General features: G+C 37.7%; 2 protein-coding genes across 4 annotated transcripts in view; both read right to left on the bottom strand.

Moving 5' to 3' along the window:
• Positions 1-1,158: 1,158 nt before the first annotated feature.
• On the bottom strand, positions 1,159-11,689 carry TSHB (thyroid stimulating hormone subunit beta). The gene is made up of 3 exons (XM_084866302.1): positions 11,519-11,689; positions 1,931-2,093; positions 1,159-1,478 (listed from the first exon to the last, which is right to left on the bottom strand). The coding sequence occupies exons 2-3, from the start codon at positions 2,090-2,092 to the stop codon at positions 1,224-1,226; spliced, it is 417 nt and encodes a 138-aa protein (XP_084722428.1). The 5' UTR covers position 2,093; positions 11,519-11,689; the 3' UTR covers positions 1,159-1,223.
• Positions 11,690-16,728: 5,039 nt separating this feature from the next.
• The window catches only part of SYCP1 (synaptonemal complex protein 1), a gene marked incomplete at its 5' end in the record, with an annotated part of 49,390 nt that continues 48,468 nt past the window's right edge, over positions 16,729-17,650 (bottom strand). For 2 of the 3 annotated variants that reach the window (XM_084866161.1, XM_084866159.1), the window contains 2 exons: positions 16,729-17,280; positions 17,366-17,455. In XM_084866161.1, the coding sequence (XP_084722287.1) occupies positions 17,143-17,280; positions 17,366-17,455 (228 nt within the window). In that variant the 3' untranslated portion in view covers positions 16,729-17,142. The remainder of the gene's footprint in view (positions 17,281-17,365; positions 17,456-17,650) is intronic. The other variant, XM_084866160.1, reaches the window with a different exon arrangement.

A 17,650-nucleotide genomic window follows, 5' to 3' on the forward strand; every position in this document is an offset into this window, starting at 1 on the left:
AGACTGTGGAGTATAGCAAAGCCAACTGTCCCTGCTCACAGATGATTTTCCCCCTGATGGAAGCAACAGTTTGGATGGAGAGAAATGGGCAGGTCTGGGATAAATCATCTCTTTGAGGTCAAGTCTGCAGGGCACTAGACCTGCCTCACTTAAGGCATCTAATTAAAACCAAACCCTCACGAAATATAACTATGGAAGGAAGAGAAAAAACAAACAGCCCTTACCAAGCACATTGGCCAGAAAACAGTGTTTCAATATTGATCAATATGTAGGTTAGAATTTAGGAAGATTCTACTCTATTAAAATCCCTTAGCACTTTTCCCCAGTCCCTAAAATCTTTCATAATCATATTAGGTTTTCATGACATCAAAAGCCAAAACAGTACAAGGTGCTTTTGGTATAAATGTTAGAAACTGTCTCTTGTTACTTGAAAGTCTACAGAGGATTTAGAAGTTCACATGTAAAATGATCGTGGCCTCTTTTCCAGGCGTTCGGGGTATAGCTTTCATAAGTCAGTCAGCCCACAGAGAAATCAAATCAAATTAAAGAGAACAGTTCTTCAAATAGAATGCACTGCTAATGAGTTTTGGTGACGTTTGATCCTGTGCATTTGAATGAGTAGGATAAAGTACCATATTGCAGCTTTCACCTATTCCACCTCCATTCCAGTCCTCTGGAAGTTGATAGTAGCACGGTCTCCAAATATTAATCTGCGGCTTTGGGTTCTCATGTCACTTGATAACGTGGACACTTAAAGCTGCAGGATTATAACATCCCCTCTGATAACTGTATATCAAACACACATATTTAATTAATGGGTAAAGAATCTAATGTTCAAACCTACCTGCACCCTAAAGCCAAGTGTCCCTTCGGCTTCCGATCACATTACCCATCCCTGATAACTGCAGCCTTCCCACATTCATTTTCTGTGTCAAGTCAGAATCCATGGCCCTCTGCTAACAGAGCTTGTCAAACATTGGCTTTCACTAGTGTTTCATGTTCTTGTTCTCCATTTACCCTGCACGTCACCCCTCCATGTGGCAATTATCCTTCAGTCACCTTTTCTTCCAGCGCCCCTCGGGTCTCTCATGCATGCATAGGTACAGGTATGGACGAACCAGCACTCAACATATACACAATGTTTTGTGAAGTATATTGATATGTTATTAGCTTTATTCCAGGCAAATACAGTTAACTGCACTTCAAGTTACAGTCTATTGAAGTCAGATAGAAAGTCCCAGCACATAGGACTGCTGAGGCTTGGTACAGTAGTTTGTCTTGCTGATCTCATGTACACAGTCACTATAGTCAGTATTGCACCTGCCACACTTACAGCTCACAGCTATGGGGAAGGAGAAATAAGGACTAACATGGCGTGGGCATCCGGGTATCTCTACGGTCTTGTAGATGAAGTTTCTGTATGTACACACATCCTGGAACAGAGCATATTTGGGAAGAAACTGCTTGCCATTGATATCCTGAGGAGAGAACAGAAAGAGGAGCATAGTGTAATAGTACTTTAAGATGCATACAGTCAATGGCAACAAACAAAAATTAACTCACTCACATTATTTTGTCACTAATAGGACTGGGGGAGGATTCCTCAGTCCGGTTCTCTAATCCCCACTCAACACACCCGCACTGAATCCCGTAGAGACAAATGGGGCACACACACCCTTTTATCCTTGTCCATGGAAACGAGATAAGGCTTAACCAAAGTTTGGAAGGAAGCTGTTCTAAAATTATCTATGCCCGCTGTGCGGAGTAGAAGCATATACTATAGTAACCTGTGCCCTCTGCTTCTAAGGAGCCGGTTACCATTAGATTTGGAAAATGAGGTTGTGGTTTATCTCGGTCCCTTTCTGCACAGAGATGGACGAAGTCTAGGTTTACTAATGTACAGATAAAAGAAGGAAGATGAACTACATACCCGTGTCATACAATATCCGGCACAGATGGTGGTGTTGATGGTTAGGCAATAATCACACTCTTTCCTTTCAATGTGCATCATATACTCAGTTGGAATACAAAAAGACGTTGCTTGCCCACACACAAGGCCGAAAAGCATGGATATCAGGAAGATAGCAGTCATGCTAAATTGAAGATAAAATTAAAGGATCTATTAGATGTATCCTTTAGGATATTCAGAAGAGACATTTGGAAAGAGCCAAAAATACGTATATTTTAATACTATGCCTATATTGTCCTAGGATCTATACTAGGTGTTTTTACATAGTTAATACTCTCGGTGATTTTCTTTATACACTGAAATGTGGCTCTGATCCACATGCCCCACAGTGGAATGGCAAGCCGGAAGCACCAGGAAAGTGACAGACACATGTGCCAGCTAAGTGTACAAAAATCCATTCAATGACAGCAACCCCAATACCTGCCTCTCTGACTAGAAGAAGAATGAACAGCTAGGCTTCAGTAAGTGCTTTCCAGAACTCTAGTTAAAAAAAAACAAAACAAAAATAAACACTTTGGTTAAAAAGCCAACAAATGGGTCATAATCAGAAAGGGCAAAGAAACCAAGAAAATGTATAATCAAACATTAGTACCATCTCAATACAAATAATCTCGCATAATATTTTACCCATTGCCTTTCAAGAAAGACAAGATGAAGCTACAGAAAGTCCAGAAAACATTAACATAAAATTAGGAGCTAACCCAGAAATCTAGATACTCTCTTATTCCATCCTTAGGATATTCCTCTAGTGCTGAAAGAAGTAGACTTGGACATATAAAAAACTATGTTACTCAGAAGATGCATGAAATTCATTATCTTAAAAAGATTTCAGACGCAGCCCTGGCCTATAGCTCAGTCGGTTGGAGCTTCATCCTATACACCGAAAGGTTGCCGGTTTGCTTGCCGGTCAGGCCTCATGCCCAGGCTGTGGGCTCAGTCCTCAGTAGGAGACACACAGGAGGCAGCCGATCGATGTTTCATTCTCACACTGGTGTTTCTCTCTATCTTCTCCCTTCCTCTTTTTCTAAAAATCAAGAAAAATATATTTTGAAAAAATGTTTCAGATGCAAAAATTATAGGTTGACACAGTAAGAATAATACCATCAAAGATGACAGATACATTGTGGGCTTGGCAGGAGACTAAAATATGTTTGGCTGCACAGAAGATACCAGAGGGTCCATGTGCCTCAGTCAGAAGAACAAGTATCTCAAGAGAGCCTGTCCACTGAAAGAATGTGTTCAATATCCACCCGCATCATAATGAGCTGGATAATGTTTACATAATTATTTTAGCTCTGCTGCTGAGAGCAGGTGATCCAGACTTTTAAATGTAAAGTGGTCACTTCAAAGATTAAGAAGATTGTTTTACCTCACAAACATGGTACAGTTAGCTAGGTATATTGGCATTTTTTTCCTTCTTAAGTATCATTGTGAGAAAAGAAAATATTCATCTTAACGAAGTAGTTACCTTTGAACACAAACTTGTTTGCTTTTTCTATTACATATGGTATAATTCACTAAACATTTTTATTCTATAAGAAGTGTATCAAGATTTTCTCATATCTATTCATTATATCCCAATACTATCTATCAGCTGCATATACTAAGATATCCATCAACTGAAATTTCAGAGACTCAGCCACAGTTAACCAGAATTCATCTTTAATTAACTTTTTAAGAGAAAACTAAAACCCCATTCAACAGACCACCAGAGATAAACACTGCCAGAATGAGAATTGCAGATAAATTAGATAAGCATATATTGAGCATGGGAACCAGGCACTGAGAGATACAAAATGCTTAAGCTATCTGTGGTCCTTGACCTCAGGGATGACAGTCTAATAATGGATGAGAGAAGTCTGAACAGACACTAATAATAAAAATACATATTGTTCTAAGTGCTCTGAAAGAGTCCAAATTATGACTCTGAAACCTCCAAGTGTTATAGACAAGGAAGTAAACTAACCCATTAAGAAGGGTTTTCTAGGGAACTCTTTTAAGTAAAATGCTACCTATTCAGGCTTTCCTTGGAGGTTTGTTGGCAATTCAATTTGGGACAGAAAATATAAGAACTCATTGCTAATGGAACCTGGTTTCCTCACATATTTCACAAATGTGAGCTCCTTGGATGTAGAATTGGCTCCTTATTTTAGAGCCACAGTCTTAGAGGATCCTCTGCACAATCTTAGAAATATCAACTGAGTGCGTTACATGAAATGCTCACCAGTCCTGAGCATATGGTTCTCGCCTGACTAGCCAACCAGCTACTGGGCTTTTGCCATAGGAAATCATTAACTTCACGTTTTAACCTTTAGCTCTATGATGCTATGTATGTAAAATAGATGTGTGGCAGCCTAATGGTGAGAATATTGGTCCTGGATTAAGGAATACAATTGTATTTTAAGAACTTCAGGAATCTATGAGAAATTGACTAAAATATTTCATCGATCTGGGTTTTATTTCCCAACTGCAAAACAGAGGGGGGGGGGGGGGGGAGTACACCTGACCTTTTTTAAAATTGTAGAATAAACAAAAACTATTTTGGATTTTACCCATTGCACTGAAAGTAAAAAGATGGAAAAAAATATTCATTATGGACACTAAACATGTTTTCAAAGTTCCTTTTTTAAATACAAAACTCTAAACGAACAAAAGGAAATTTTCAAAGCACTGAATTATCAGCAAAGTAGGTGTATAACTTTGTGGATGTAAAGAAAATGAAAATTATCCTTTCTCCTTAACTGCAAATAATAAAACTCTACTTAAAAAAATCTTCCTAAGCCTCAGTTTCTTTATCTAGAAAAGCAAAGCTTAGAACCAGAAGATGATCAGGAAGTTCTTTCAGTACAAAGAGCCTGTGATTCTGTGTGAATCTGTGATTCTGTGTGATAAGTTAGTGTCAGACTTCTGGTCTGAGAGTTAGTGACCTAGAATTCTGCTTCCAAATTTCATTGTAATGTGTGTCACTGAGCAACTTAATAACTTTGGGCCCCTCATTTTTCCATATGCTCTATCCTAAATTCATTAAAAAAAAAAATAGAACAATACTGATGAACTTGGAATGCTACAGAAGATTATATAAATATATATAACTATACATATATTGTATATCACTATGATCTGCCACAATTTCTCTTTTATCACCAGATTCTTATCTTGGCAACTTAATTGCCTCTTTTAACATTATCACAAATTATTTACATACATGATTTCAGGCCCTAACTAATAAGAGATGCTTTTTTCAGGGGGATACCCATATATGTCTACACTTCCAATGTTTTTCTTATTCTAAGCTATTTTCTTTTTTTGCCCCTTATTCCACTTTTTCTTTCCTTTTTTTTTCCTCTCACTACCTTCATTCTCAATAAGCAACTCTCTCTGCTCTGCCAATTCCTCCACCAATTTTTTTTTATCTCCAAATCCCTTACTACATTATGAAAAGAATCAACTGCCCACCCTATAAATAATCCAGGAACTTTACTAAAGCAACACATTATTTTAGAGAGAAATATGTACTATAAGGCAGGTATGTGCACAGGACACTGTCCAAAGTGGGGTAGCTATTAAATAACTGAAATAAGACATAGTAAATTACACCTACAGATACTCAAAATTTTTCCCAGAAGTATATCATCAAAGATAACCATTAGCAGTTGACATAATTTAATAACATATTATTCAATTGATAAAATTATTTCAATTGAAAAGTAAATAGGAAGAGAAAGCCATGAACATCAATCAGGGAATTAACCACTTCTAGTTAACAGAATTCTTTCCACATCTTTATATATGTAGTTCACTCAACTTCACTCAACATTCAACTATTTTGGAGCAATCATTAAAATTCTCAGAGCCAATCCAAAGTCTCACTCAACATTTGCCATTTTTTAGTAAGTGCTAAAATGGTGAAGTGGAAAGAGAACATTTCATTTTGCAAAGCCTTCTCCGTGTAGACACCTACCTTACTTTGCATGGGTGAGCTGATGCTGGAGTGACTCAGACCAAAACCTCTTGGTTCATTTTATACCCTTTGGGATAATTCCTCTCTGATCTTCTTGTTTATATAATTGCGTTTGAATTACTGCTCTGTTATCTGAAAGATATCTATTGAAAATTCATACTGAACCCAAATAAAATGTGTTTAGATAAGCAGAGCTTCCTCTGGATGCTGACATTATTGCAGCATAAGTTTTCCTTTCTCCTATTTCAAAATAAAATTACCCTTTAAAATACATCCTTTATTAATATTTACTAATATCACAAAGGATGCACACAGGAGGAGGAAAAAAACCTTAACATCGTCTAAGTAAGATATGGGGATGAAAATTTATTTAGGGCTTGAGTGCCCCAAATTTTACGTAAGGGCTCATTTAGATGTAAATAAAATTACTGCTAATCTACAAAGCAAAGACAACTTTTTATAGACATCGGGACAATTGGTACTCATGTTTTTGAGTAAAACAAAACAACAATAAGTTTACGTGTGACACGAACTGAAAGTAAAAAGATGGAAAGAGATATTCCATGCAAATGTTAAGAAAAAAATCTGGGGTAGCATACTTAGACAAAATAGACTTTAAACAAACACTTATAAGAAACAAAGGACATAATCCTACATAATAAAATCCTAATATGCAAAAAGACTGAAGGGTGGAATGACCAGTTGCTATGGTGTGTACTGACCACCAGGGGGCATACACTCAGTGCAGGGGGGTTGCCGCTCAGCCAGAAGCCAGGCTAATGGCTGGCGAGTGCAGCAGCGGTGGTGGGAGCCTCTCCTGCCTCCGCTGCAGGCAGGTGGTAAGGAACCAGGAGTCCCAGACTGCAAGAGGGCTCATGCAGACTGAGAGACCACCTCCCCCCGGCCCAGTGCACAAAATGTCATGCACCGGGCCTCTAGTATAATGATGAAGGGATCCATCCAAGAAGATACAATCCTTGTAAACATTTCTGCACTCAACATATAAGCACCTAAATATATAAAGCAAATCTTGATGGACATAAAAGGAGAGTAACACAAACAGAGTAGGGAATTTTAACATCCCATCGACACCAATGGATAGCTCTTACAAACAGAAAATCAACAAGAAAACAGCAGCCTTAAAAGACACACTAGATCTGATTAATTTAGTTGATGTCTTCAGAGGAAATATACATCCTTCCCAAGTACACATGGAACATTTTCCAGGACGGACCACGTGTTCTTCAGCCGAACTGAGCTGAGTTCCTCAGTTTAGTGAGACACTCTTCCCTCTGCAACATCTGCCTGACCCCCACTCCACGCCTCATCTCCCCTCACTCCTACTCATCCTTCAGGACCCACCCTTTCTCCAAACCTTCTCTGAATCCCTCAGTTGTTTGATAGAATTAGAGAAAATATATAGAACATCTAGTACATGGCAGATGATCAATAAATCATAGGTGTTATTATAGGTTATTGATAACCCTGTAAGTCGTCACTTGTCCTCATCTATATAATTAATGAAAGTTAATTTAAAAAATGAGGCCTGGTATAGGCAAGGCTATCTGGAGGGGGAAGGAGCTGTGAGGGCAGAGTCTGGGAGATATGCCAGCAATCGCCATGTCAGGGGTCCCACATCTTGGGAAAGTAAAAAGAGGAAAGTGAAAATGAGGATGCCAGACGTAACCTTTCTCATGTGATTTCACCAAGAGGATAAAAGTACAGAAACTGTGGGAATGTCAGATGCTGGATTCTAATGGAGGCAGTGCCTCTGTTGTATAGAATGCTGATACATGTGCTCAGTTCCTTGCGGATTTATGCATATATCCCTGGGAAATATATATACACATAATAGGTAGCTGACCTACTCTTGGCCTACTACTAGAAGAATTATAAAAATATCATGCATTTGGGTAATCATTTTATTTTCAAAGGGGCCCTAATATATATGATGTCAAACTGCTAAAAGAACCCAGGCAGACTGAGCTTTCATTTCCAGACCGGATTTACTCTCCCATCTCAAATAACTATCAACAGGACAAAATACACAAAACAATGGTTCCACACACATGAAAGACTAGGCAATATAGGAAAGTAACCCCAAAGACACAGGAAACAAACAAAGGAACTACAGCTTCCTGCTGGAAGGAGTTTTCTCGTGCAGGGATGGGGATCAAAGGCCGAGGCAGCAAGTGTCCCCCAAACTGAGGAGATGGACTTGGGAGGCCATGGAGTCCAAGGCACTTGGGGTTCACAAGGAAACATATGACAGAGGAGAGAAATGCGGAGAGAGCATTCTGGAGATCTGCAGATAATCTCTTTGACTATTCAGCTGAACATGGTAAACTCATGCATGTGAAGACACTGGATGAGGCTGGGAAAAGAAATATCTGGGAGGACTGGTAAGAGCGGGCTTGGGACTCACACAGAAATAGGCATGGTGCTTGGTCCAACTGACAGCAGTGGAAAATGTCCTAATTCGTGGGAAAATTAGGTATTACACTTAGAAGGATTTTGCCTCAATTGTGCAGAAAAATTAGCCCTAGACTAAATGCTGCTCCGACCCTGTAACAAATCTTTAAAGCAAGACCCAGGAGGATTAATTATTTGCAAACAACAGAACAGACTCAGAGAACAAAGCTGAAGAATATTTATAGAAATACAACAATATTGTTATATTCTTCATGCACTGTTTGCCTAAAACTCTCAACCAAGTATATGTAGAGGAAGTACTTCACAACACAATAATGGCCATCTATGACAACCCACAGCTAACATCATACTCAATGGTGAAAATCTTTCCTCTAAGATTAGAGACAAGATAAGGATCCCCAATATGGCTACTTTTATTCAACATAGTATTAAAAGACCGAGCCAAAGAAATTAGGCAGGAATAGAATTAAAAGGCATCCAAATCGGAAAGGAAGAAGTAAAATTATCAGTTTGCAGATTACATGATATTATCTATACAGGGGTTAGCAGAAGTAGTTTTACAGTCGTTCAAATGGTAATGATATGTAATAGTAGTATAAGAATAAACTGAGTTTTATGGACTCACAACTGTAAACCTACCTTTTTCAACCAAAATACCATTAGAATAAATGAATTCAGTTGAAGTTGCAGGATATAAAATTAATATACAAAAATCTATGGCGTTTCTATACTCCAACCCTGAACTATCAGAAACAGAAATGAAGAAACAATCTCCTTTATTATAGCAGCTCTAGGAAAATATATACAGTTTATTGTATGTCAAACCACAACAAAGCTGTTCTTAAAAATCCACAAGCTAGAAATGACCTGTGCCTACTACTCTGACTTCGTACCACACCACTGTCTCCCTCCACCTTTTATTTACCATGCTCCTTTGGATATCTTTTTTTTTTTTTAATAAGTTTTTATTGTTCATATTATTACAAATGTTCCTTTTTTCCCCCCCACCATTGCTCTCCTCCACCAGGTTCCCACCTCCCCTCTGCCCTTTCCCCACTCCCCATTGTCCTCATCCATAGGTGCACAGTTTATGTTCAGTCTCTTCCCACACCCCCCACTCCCCTTTTCCCCAAGAATCGTCAGTTCACTCCCCTTCCATATCTCTGATTCTATTATATTCAACAGTTACTATTGTTCATCAGATTTTTTTTGTAATTTCCTTGGTTTTTAGATTCACTTGTTGATAGTTACGTATTTGTTGTTCATAATTTTTATCTTTGTTTACTTTCTCTTCTGAAAGAACCCCCTTCAGCAATTATATAATTCTGGTTTGGTGTTGAACTCCTTTAGCTTTTTTTTATTAGTGAAGCTCTTTATCTGACCTTCGATTCTGAGTGATAGCTTTGCTGGATAGATTATCTTTGGCTGTAGGTTCTTACTATTCATCACCTTGAATATTTCTTGCCATTCCCTTCTGGCCTGCATGGTTTCTGTTGAGAAGTCAGCTGACAATCGTATAGGTGCTCCTTTATAGGTAACTACCTTCTTTGCTCTTGCTTCTTTTAATATTCTCTCTTTGTCTTTTGCTCTTGGAGTTTTAATTATGATGTGTCTTGGTGTGGTCCTCTTTGGATTCCTTTTGTTTGGAGTTCTGTGCGCTTCCTGGACTTGTAAGTCTAATTCTTTCACCAGGTGGGGAAGTTTTCTGTCACTATTTCTTTCAGTATGTTTTTGATATCTTGCTCTCTCTCATCTTCTGGGACCCCCATAATTCTGATGTTGGTTCGCTTGAAGTTGTCCCAGAGGTTTCTTACATTATCTTCAATTTTCTGGATTCTCTTGCCTTCTAGCTTCTGCAGAGGAGTGTCTTCTGGCTTTTTATGTTCCAAATCTTTGACTTGATTCTTGCGATCTTCCCTTCTGTTTTTAGGACTCTGTAAAATATTTTTTTATTTCAGACAATGTATTCTTTATTTCTTGTTGATCCCTTATTATTTCTTGATGACTCCTAATTAATTCTAGTTGATCTCTTTTCATATCCTCATAGGTCTTATCCATCTTTTCTAGGAAATTCTTGAAAAACCTTATAAGCGTAGATTTGAACTCTATACCCAGACGCTTTCTGTCTTCCATTTCTTTCTTTCTTTTTTTTTTTTTAATTGTAAAATTTATATGGAACCGCAAAATACTCTAAATAGCCACAGCAATCTTGAGAAAAGAAAGTGGGAGGTATCATGCTCCCTGATTTCAAACAGTACTACAAAGCTACAATAATGAAAGCAGTATGGTATCAGAATAAAGGAGATATGTAGATATAGATATAGATACAGATATAGAGCTCAAAAATAAATCCTTACTTATATGGTCAATCCATGAGAAAGGAGGCAAAGATATACAATGGGGTAAAGCCAGTTTCTTCCATAAATGGTGCTGGGAAAACTGGACAGACACAGGGGGAAAAAATTGAACCATTTTCTTACACCATATACAAAAATAAATTTAAAATGAATAAAGACTTAAATGTAAGACTGAAGCCATAAAACTCCTAAAAGAACTACGGCCATACCACCCTGAATGCGCCCGATCTCGTCTGTCCTCCATTTCTTTCGTTTGTGATCTATTTTGTTGTCGCATTTCGCAGTTACAGATGGGACGGGGTTTCAGGTTGGAGCCTGCAGCTTTGGCTTCCGTCAGCCCCGCCCTATGCGGGTCCTTCCGTGCTCGCTGCCGGCGCCTCTGAGAGAAAGGTGCCCTCGATTTTCGCCTGCTGCCAAACAGTCTATGCTCTCCCCCAATGAGCCCGGTATTGGGGTTCAGTTCAGTTGGAAGTGGAGTTGGAGGTGGCGTTCAGAGCAGTCTGGAGCCCCAGTCTCCTTCCGGCCAGGGCAGTCCTACGGCACAGCCGGCCGGCCCTTCTCTGGGGGCAGTGTGCGCTGCCGGGACCTCCTTTCTCCGCTTCCCCGGCTCCCGCCTTACAGCCCGGCTCCCTATGGCTGAGCTTGGGTCCCCGGGGTCTGGGCTAGAACTGGGGTTCAGAGCAGTCGGGGGCCCAGCACAGTTGATCTTTTATCTCCTTCCCGCTAGGGAACACCCTCCAGGCACTCCGCCTCCCCCTCCTCTCCGGCTCCGTCCTTTCCGCGCGCCGCGTCTCCTACCTTGGGCTTTTCCAGCTCCTCCGCGCCTCCTTCTGGTTTTCTCCTTGCTTCTCGTTGTAGAATTTCCAGTCAGTCAACCTTCCTGTAGTTCTGGGCAATGTCCGTTTTATATTTTAGTTGTATTGTATTGAAATTGTTGTGTGCGGCTGCGGCTAGGTGTTCACCTGGGCGCAGCCATCTTGGGGACCTCTTCCTTTGGATATCTTAAACCTGTTCTTGCAACAGGGTTTTCGCATGTGCTGTTTGTTCATGAGGACGAGCTTTCACCAGATCTTCAATTGGCCTCATCTCAGCGTAATTACTTCCTCACAACAGCCTTCCTTGACCATTAAATCTGCCTGTCACTTTTTAAAAAATATATTTTATTGATTTTTTTTTACAGAGAGGAAGGGAGAGGGATAGAGAGCTAGAAACACCGATGAGAAACATCAGTCAGCTGCCTTCTGCACACCCCCCACTGGGGATGTGCCCGCAACCAAGATACATGCCCTTGACTGGAATCAAACCTGGGACCCTTGAGTCTGCAGGCCGACACTCTATCCACTGAGCCAAACCAGTTAGGGCCCCTGTCACTTCTTATCCCACTATCTCATTCTTTTTTCACAGCACTTATAACTTTCTCATATTGTATTATTTGTTTACATGTTTATTCTGTTTCTTCCCTTATGAATGTAGGCATCATAAATGGAGAGGCTTACCTGTCTTGGTAAAAAACTCTTTCACATACCAGATGTTCAATCAATAACTGTACTTATTAAATGCATAAATAAGTAGAAATGCAGGTGCTATTCCCAGAGTTTATAATTAGATACAAAGAGGCATTATTAACTGTTCTAATGTTCTATAGATAGTTACAACAAAGCCATCCTGAAATAAAGTTTCCTGATGACCTTTTATTGCATTAAAATTGTAACTCATTTTCAAAAGGAAATAAAGCCTTAATATTCAATTAGCTCAACAGAGGAATGGCATTGGCTATGAATGAGACTTATTAATATTTAGCCTCTTTCAAAGAGTGTGGTAGCTTGCAAGATGCTCTACTTCCATGAAATTCTAAAATCTTGTGCAACAGATACTTTTTTAAAAAAAATCAGTTTATCCATCTGAAGTCTGAATTATCTGTAGGAGTCACATTAGAAAAATCTGCCATTTGAAACAAAATCTATTAAACTCCTTTCAATTTTTCTTAAACAATACAGATAATTGATAGTAAGTAGAGTTGGACCTAATGTGCATATTAATCATTTTATTATCTTGAAGCTCTCAAGTGGAGAGACAAAACTAATTTAGTATGTATAAAAATTATGTCAATTTACTTCTCTCTCTTGATAATATGTTAAAACCCCCAATACGCCACATTCATATGAATTTACAAAAGCTTTCTCCATTTCAAAACATTTTTAAGTTAGGATCATATATAAATGTTAATAGAATTGCTAACATATTCTGTAATAAAACTCATGGTGTTATAAAAGATCAGTATCAAGTATTCCTTCCTGTAAATCAAAACTAACTTCTCTATCCCTTAGTATATCATTCACTCTATTTTTGTTACTTTATATAACCTCTTGGTAATTAGATATTATTTCTCTGGCTGAATAATATGAGCAGTATTAACTGTACTCACAATAACACGTGTAACCATTTCTCAGCAACTAATCAACAATGTTATTAATCTCACCAAAAATTATTTTAACTTTTCTCATCTTTGTTTAGTACACCTTTTACTTTAAAAGAATCACCATATTGTTATATGTAAAAATCAATAGAGAAATCAGTTAGTAAATTAATCTGTGGAAGCCAAGAAACCATAAACTAATACTAGTAATGGAGTTAACGTCCTTCGCTATGTGTGTTAAAAAAACAAATGATCAAAAGATCGTGAATATCCCTAGTTGGTTTGCTCAGTGGATGGAGCAGTGGCCTGGGGACTGAAGGGTCCCGGGTTCAATTCCCAGTCAAGGGCATGTACTTCGGTTGCAGCCCCCTCTCCGGCCCACACTCTGGTTGGGGCTCATGCAGGAGGCAAGCAATTGATATGTTTCTCTCACATGGATATTTCTGCCTTTCCCTCTCTCTCCCACTTTCTCTAAAACATCAATGGGAAAATATCCTTGGGCGAGGATTAAAAAAACAAAAAGATCATGTATAGTCTGACTCCACTAATTTGAAATACACAGAATAGGTAAGGCCATGGTGTTTGAAGGCAGACTATTAGTTTATCGGGGACTGGGGGAAGTAGGAAATAGGAAAAACAACTGAATGAGTACAGGGCTTCCCTTGGGGATGAAGAAAATTATTTGAAACTAGATAAAGGTAATGTTTGCACAACATTGTGAATATATTAAATACCAGAAAAATGTTTGCTTTAAAGTGCATAATTATATGAATTTCACCTAACTATGAAACAATGACAATTGACAGCATAAAGCGAAAATAACAATGCATTGTGGGACTTATAACATGTAGAAGTAAACTTTATGTTAACAAGTAAACTGTATGTCAAGAAAGAACAGAAATGGAAAATAGAAATATATTTCTGTATGGTTCTTATACTATATGTAAAGTGCCATAATAGTGTTTAAGGTAAACTATGACAAGTAAAGAAGTATATGGCAAATCCTAGAACCACCACTAAAAATGAAAGTATAGCTAAAAATCCCATCGTGTCAAAAGAATGAGAAGACACAGACTGGAGAAAATATTTGTAAAAGATGTATCAGATAAGAATTGTTATCCAAAATATACAAAGAACTCTTAAAACTTAACGACCTGATTAAAGAATGGATAAAAGGCCCTCGCTGGTTTGGCTCAGTGGGTAGAGCATCCGCCTGTAGACCAGAGGGTCCCAGGTTCGATTCCAGTCAAGGGCACGTGCCCAGGGTTGCGGGCTCGATCCCCAGTAGGGGGCATGCAGGAGTCAGACAATCTGATTCTCTCTCATCATTGATGTTTTTCTCTATTTCTCCCTCTCTCTTCCTCTCTGAAATCAATAAAAAAATATATTAAAAAAGAATGGACAAAAGGCTGAAGAGATTCCTCACCAAAGAAGACTTATAGATGGTAAATAAGCAAATGAAAAGGTATTCCACATCATATGTCAGCAGAGAAATAAAAATTAAAATAAGATCCCACTATATACCTAATAAACTCATGCTCGCATATGTAAAAATACAACTAATTAAATACATTATATCTATCAGCAACCTACCATGGAGGGGGAAAAAGGATAACCTCTCTGTTCTTCTCAAAGGTTACTAGGAGAGGGGAATTTGGTGGAGAGATGAGAGTAGGTAAGGGAGAAAGCAAAAGGGCGGGGGGAAAAGAGGGCATTAAGATTTTAGATGATTACATTTATGTATTGGTATAAATTATGTATATTCATACAGAATTTAAGTCATTTTTAGAAACTAACTTCTCCCTTTATTGCTTTTATAGGCCTCAAATTACTGATGTTTAAATGAAATTATCTTTTTAGTTACCTCCAACTCTAAACTCTGATTTCATAACTTAAATAACGTTGTCTTATCTGTCTCCTGTTTGTCATTTCCTATTTCTAACCCACAGTTGACCTGCCCTGATTAAAGTTCTTGATGTACTACTAATGCCTGCGGACTATTAATTATACTCAATTCAGGTTGCCTGAATTATGAATAATTTATTTCTAACCTTTATATCAACCAAAGCAACTTGCTCTTTGACATCATTAATTTTTACATTTACATGAAGGAGACATTTTAGTAGAATGATAACGTTATGGATGTTTTTCTTTGGACAGGAATTAGATCTAATCTAAAAGTTTCAGGTATTAGATCTAATCTAAAACTTTCAGTCTAAGAAATCTTCCCATCTCTCACCTGAACTACTCCAGTAATTTTAAACATACTGTTGGCTCCCAAATTTACACCATTAGCCTGGAATTGTCTCTAAACCAACTTACCATCTCTATTTGGATGTCCAATAGGCATTTCAAACTTAACATGTCCAAAACTAATGGACGCTGTCCTTGGTCCCTTCTCTTTCTTAGCACATCCCACAACTAATTTTCAAAATAAATATACAAGTTGACCACTTTGCTCCCCTGCTCTGTCACCCTTGCTCAAGTCACTTACCCTTTCTCCTGTGTATTATTAAATCTTTTTTCTGTTTTAGTCTTTGTCCCCTTTTCATAATGTTTTCAATATAGTGGTCAGAAAGATCCATATGCTAAAACAGGAGTAAGAATGGCTCCTTTGCTCAAAAAAAGTCTAATAATTTCACATCTTATTCAGAGGAAAGCCAAAGCTATTAAAGAGCTTACAAGCACTACATAATCTGCACGCCCGTCCTGTTAATTACCAAGCCTTTTCTCCTTCTACCCTCCCTTTTGCACACTGTCCTCCAGTGGCCTCCTTGCTGCTTCCCAGATATTTTAGGCACACCCGCACCTCTGGGCCTTTGTATTTCCTGTTTCTTTTGCCAAAAATATTTTTCCCCAGACGGCCACAGACATGTCATCAATTGTCATTTTAGTGAGGGCCACCCTGCATAAAATGTCAGCCCCTTTAATGCTCCCTCATACTTCCTCTGCCCTGTCTTATTCCTCCTTAGCAATTACCATTAATATACTGTATGTTTCATTTATTTATTGTTTATTGTCCATTTCCCTCACTAAAATGTAAGCTCTGGAAGAGCAGAGGGTTTATTTTGTTTTGCTCATGGTTGTATCCCAGCATCTAGAATTATGTTTCATCTTTATAGGCAGACACTCCATAAATATTCAACAATAAATGTTGGATAAGTGAAGCAATTTACGAAGTCATACTGGTATAGCTGTTTTTCAGCAACTAAAAAAAAAATGTCTATTTTATAAACTAGGTAAAGCTGCTTCAGAACTGTAAACTTTGGATAAAATGGGCTCTAGCTTTTAAAAAATGAATATTATCAAAATTTTAATGAGTAGCTGTCTATGAATTAGACTTATTAGTATTTTACCCTCCTCAAAGAGTGTGATAGCTTACAAGATTGAGGCTATTTTATCATAGTCTTCTTTTTTTTTGTCTCTTGGCAGAATGTTCTACTTCCATAAATTCTAAAATCTTGTGCAACAGATACTTTTTAAAAAATCAGTTTATCCATCTGAAGTGTGAATTATCTGTCCAGTCACATTAGAATAATCTGCCATTTGCAACAAAATCTGTTTATTAAACTCCTTTCCATTTTTTTCTTAAACGATATATATAATTGTTAGTGAGTAGCTGCTATATACAGAATCAAGGAGAAGCATTTATTTGCATGCAAAATATTTTAATAGTAAAGAATTAAAAGTAAATCTCAATTGTCTAATCCTAGCATTCAATGGCTAACTTTATAATTTGAAAACTTAGCCAAAACACTTTTCATGAATAACAAATAAAGGTAAAAACAAAATAAAATCATCTAATTACCTGAATACAATTTTTCATATAACATGTAGTTATTTCACATTTATACCAAAATATAAAGAAACAAATAATGTATGCAGACATTAAAAACAAATAATGTATGCAGACATTAAAAACCTCAGTTACAGAAAAAGTTTGGGGGGGGGGAAGTTAACTATAAATTTTGTTATTAGCATCCTTAATCACACAGATTTTCTGAAATTAAACAAATAGGCTTCCTGCTTCCTTTAGCTTTTTTCTCCTATCCACTTTGGCAATCATAGCCCAGCGGTCATCCTGCATCTTCCTCATAGCTCCAAACTTTGGCGCAGATCCAAGGGCTGTTAGAGATGAAGGGGTCTGAATTCAAAATAAAATCATGTTTAATTAAAAAATTAAAATCCAGCTTTTGAAATTTGCTTTCTGAAATAAATTTGTAAGTTACCTTTTTTGGTGTTCTGACACAAAAATGAGAAGTTGTTGGATAATTATTCTTGCATAGATTTTTTGATTTCTCTTCCTCTGAAACCATGGTCTTAAAGAAAAATACAACAATATAAATTGGGTATTGCCATCATAAATATTACATGATTACATTTTTGTCTATATACCACGTATCAAGAGGAGGAGGAGGGGAAAGTGAAGGATGAGGGGGGAAGAAAGAAAATAGGGAAGAGAGAAGACAAAGAAAAAAGAGACAAAAAAGAAGACTATGATAAAATAGCCTCAT

Source organism: Pipistrellus hanaki (genome assembly GCF_964339955.1).
Source record: "Pipistrellus hanaki genome assembly, chromosome: 18".
In the NCBI taxonomy this organism is placed as follows: Eukaryota; Metazoa; Chordata; class Mammalia; order Chiroptera; family Vespertilionidae; genus Pipistrellus; species Pipistrellus hanaki.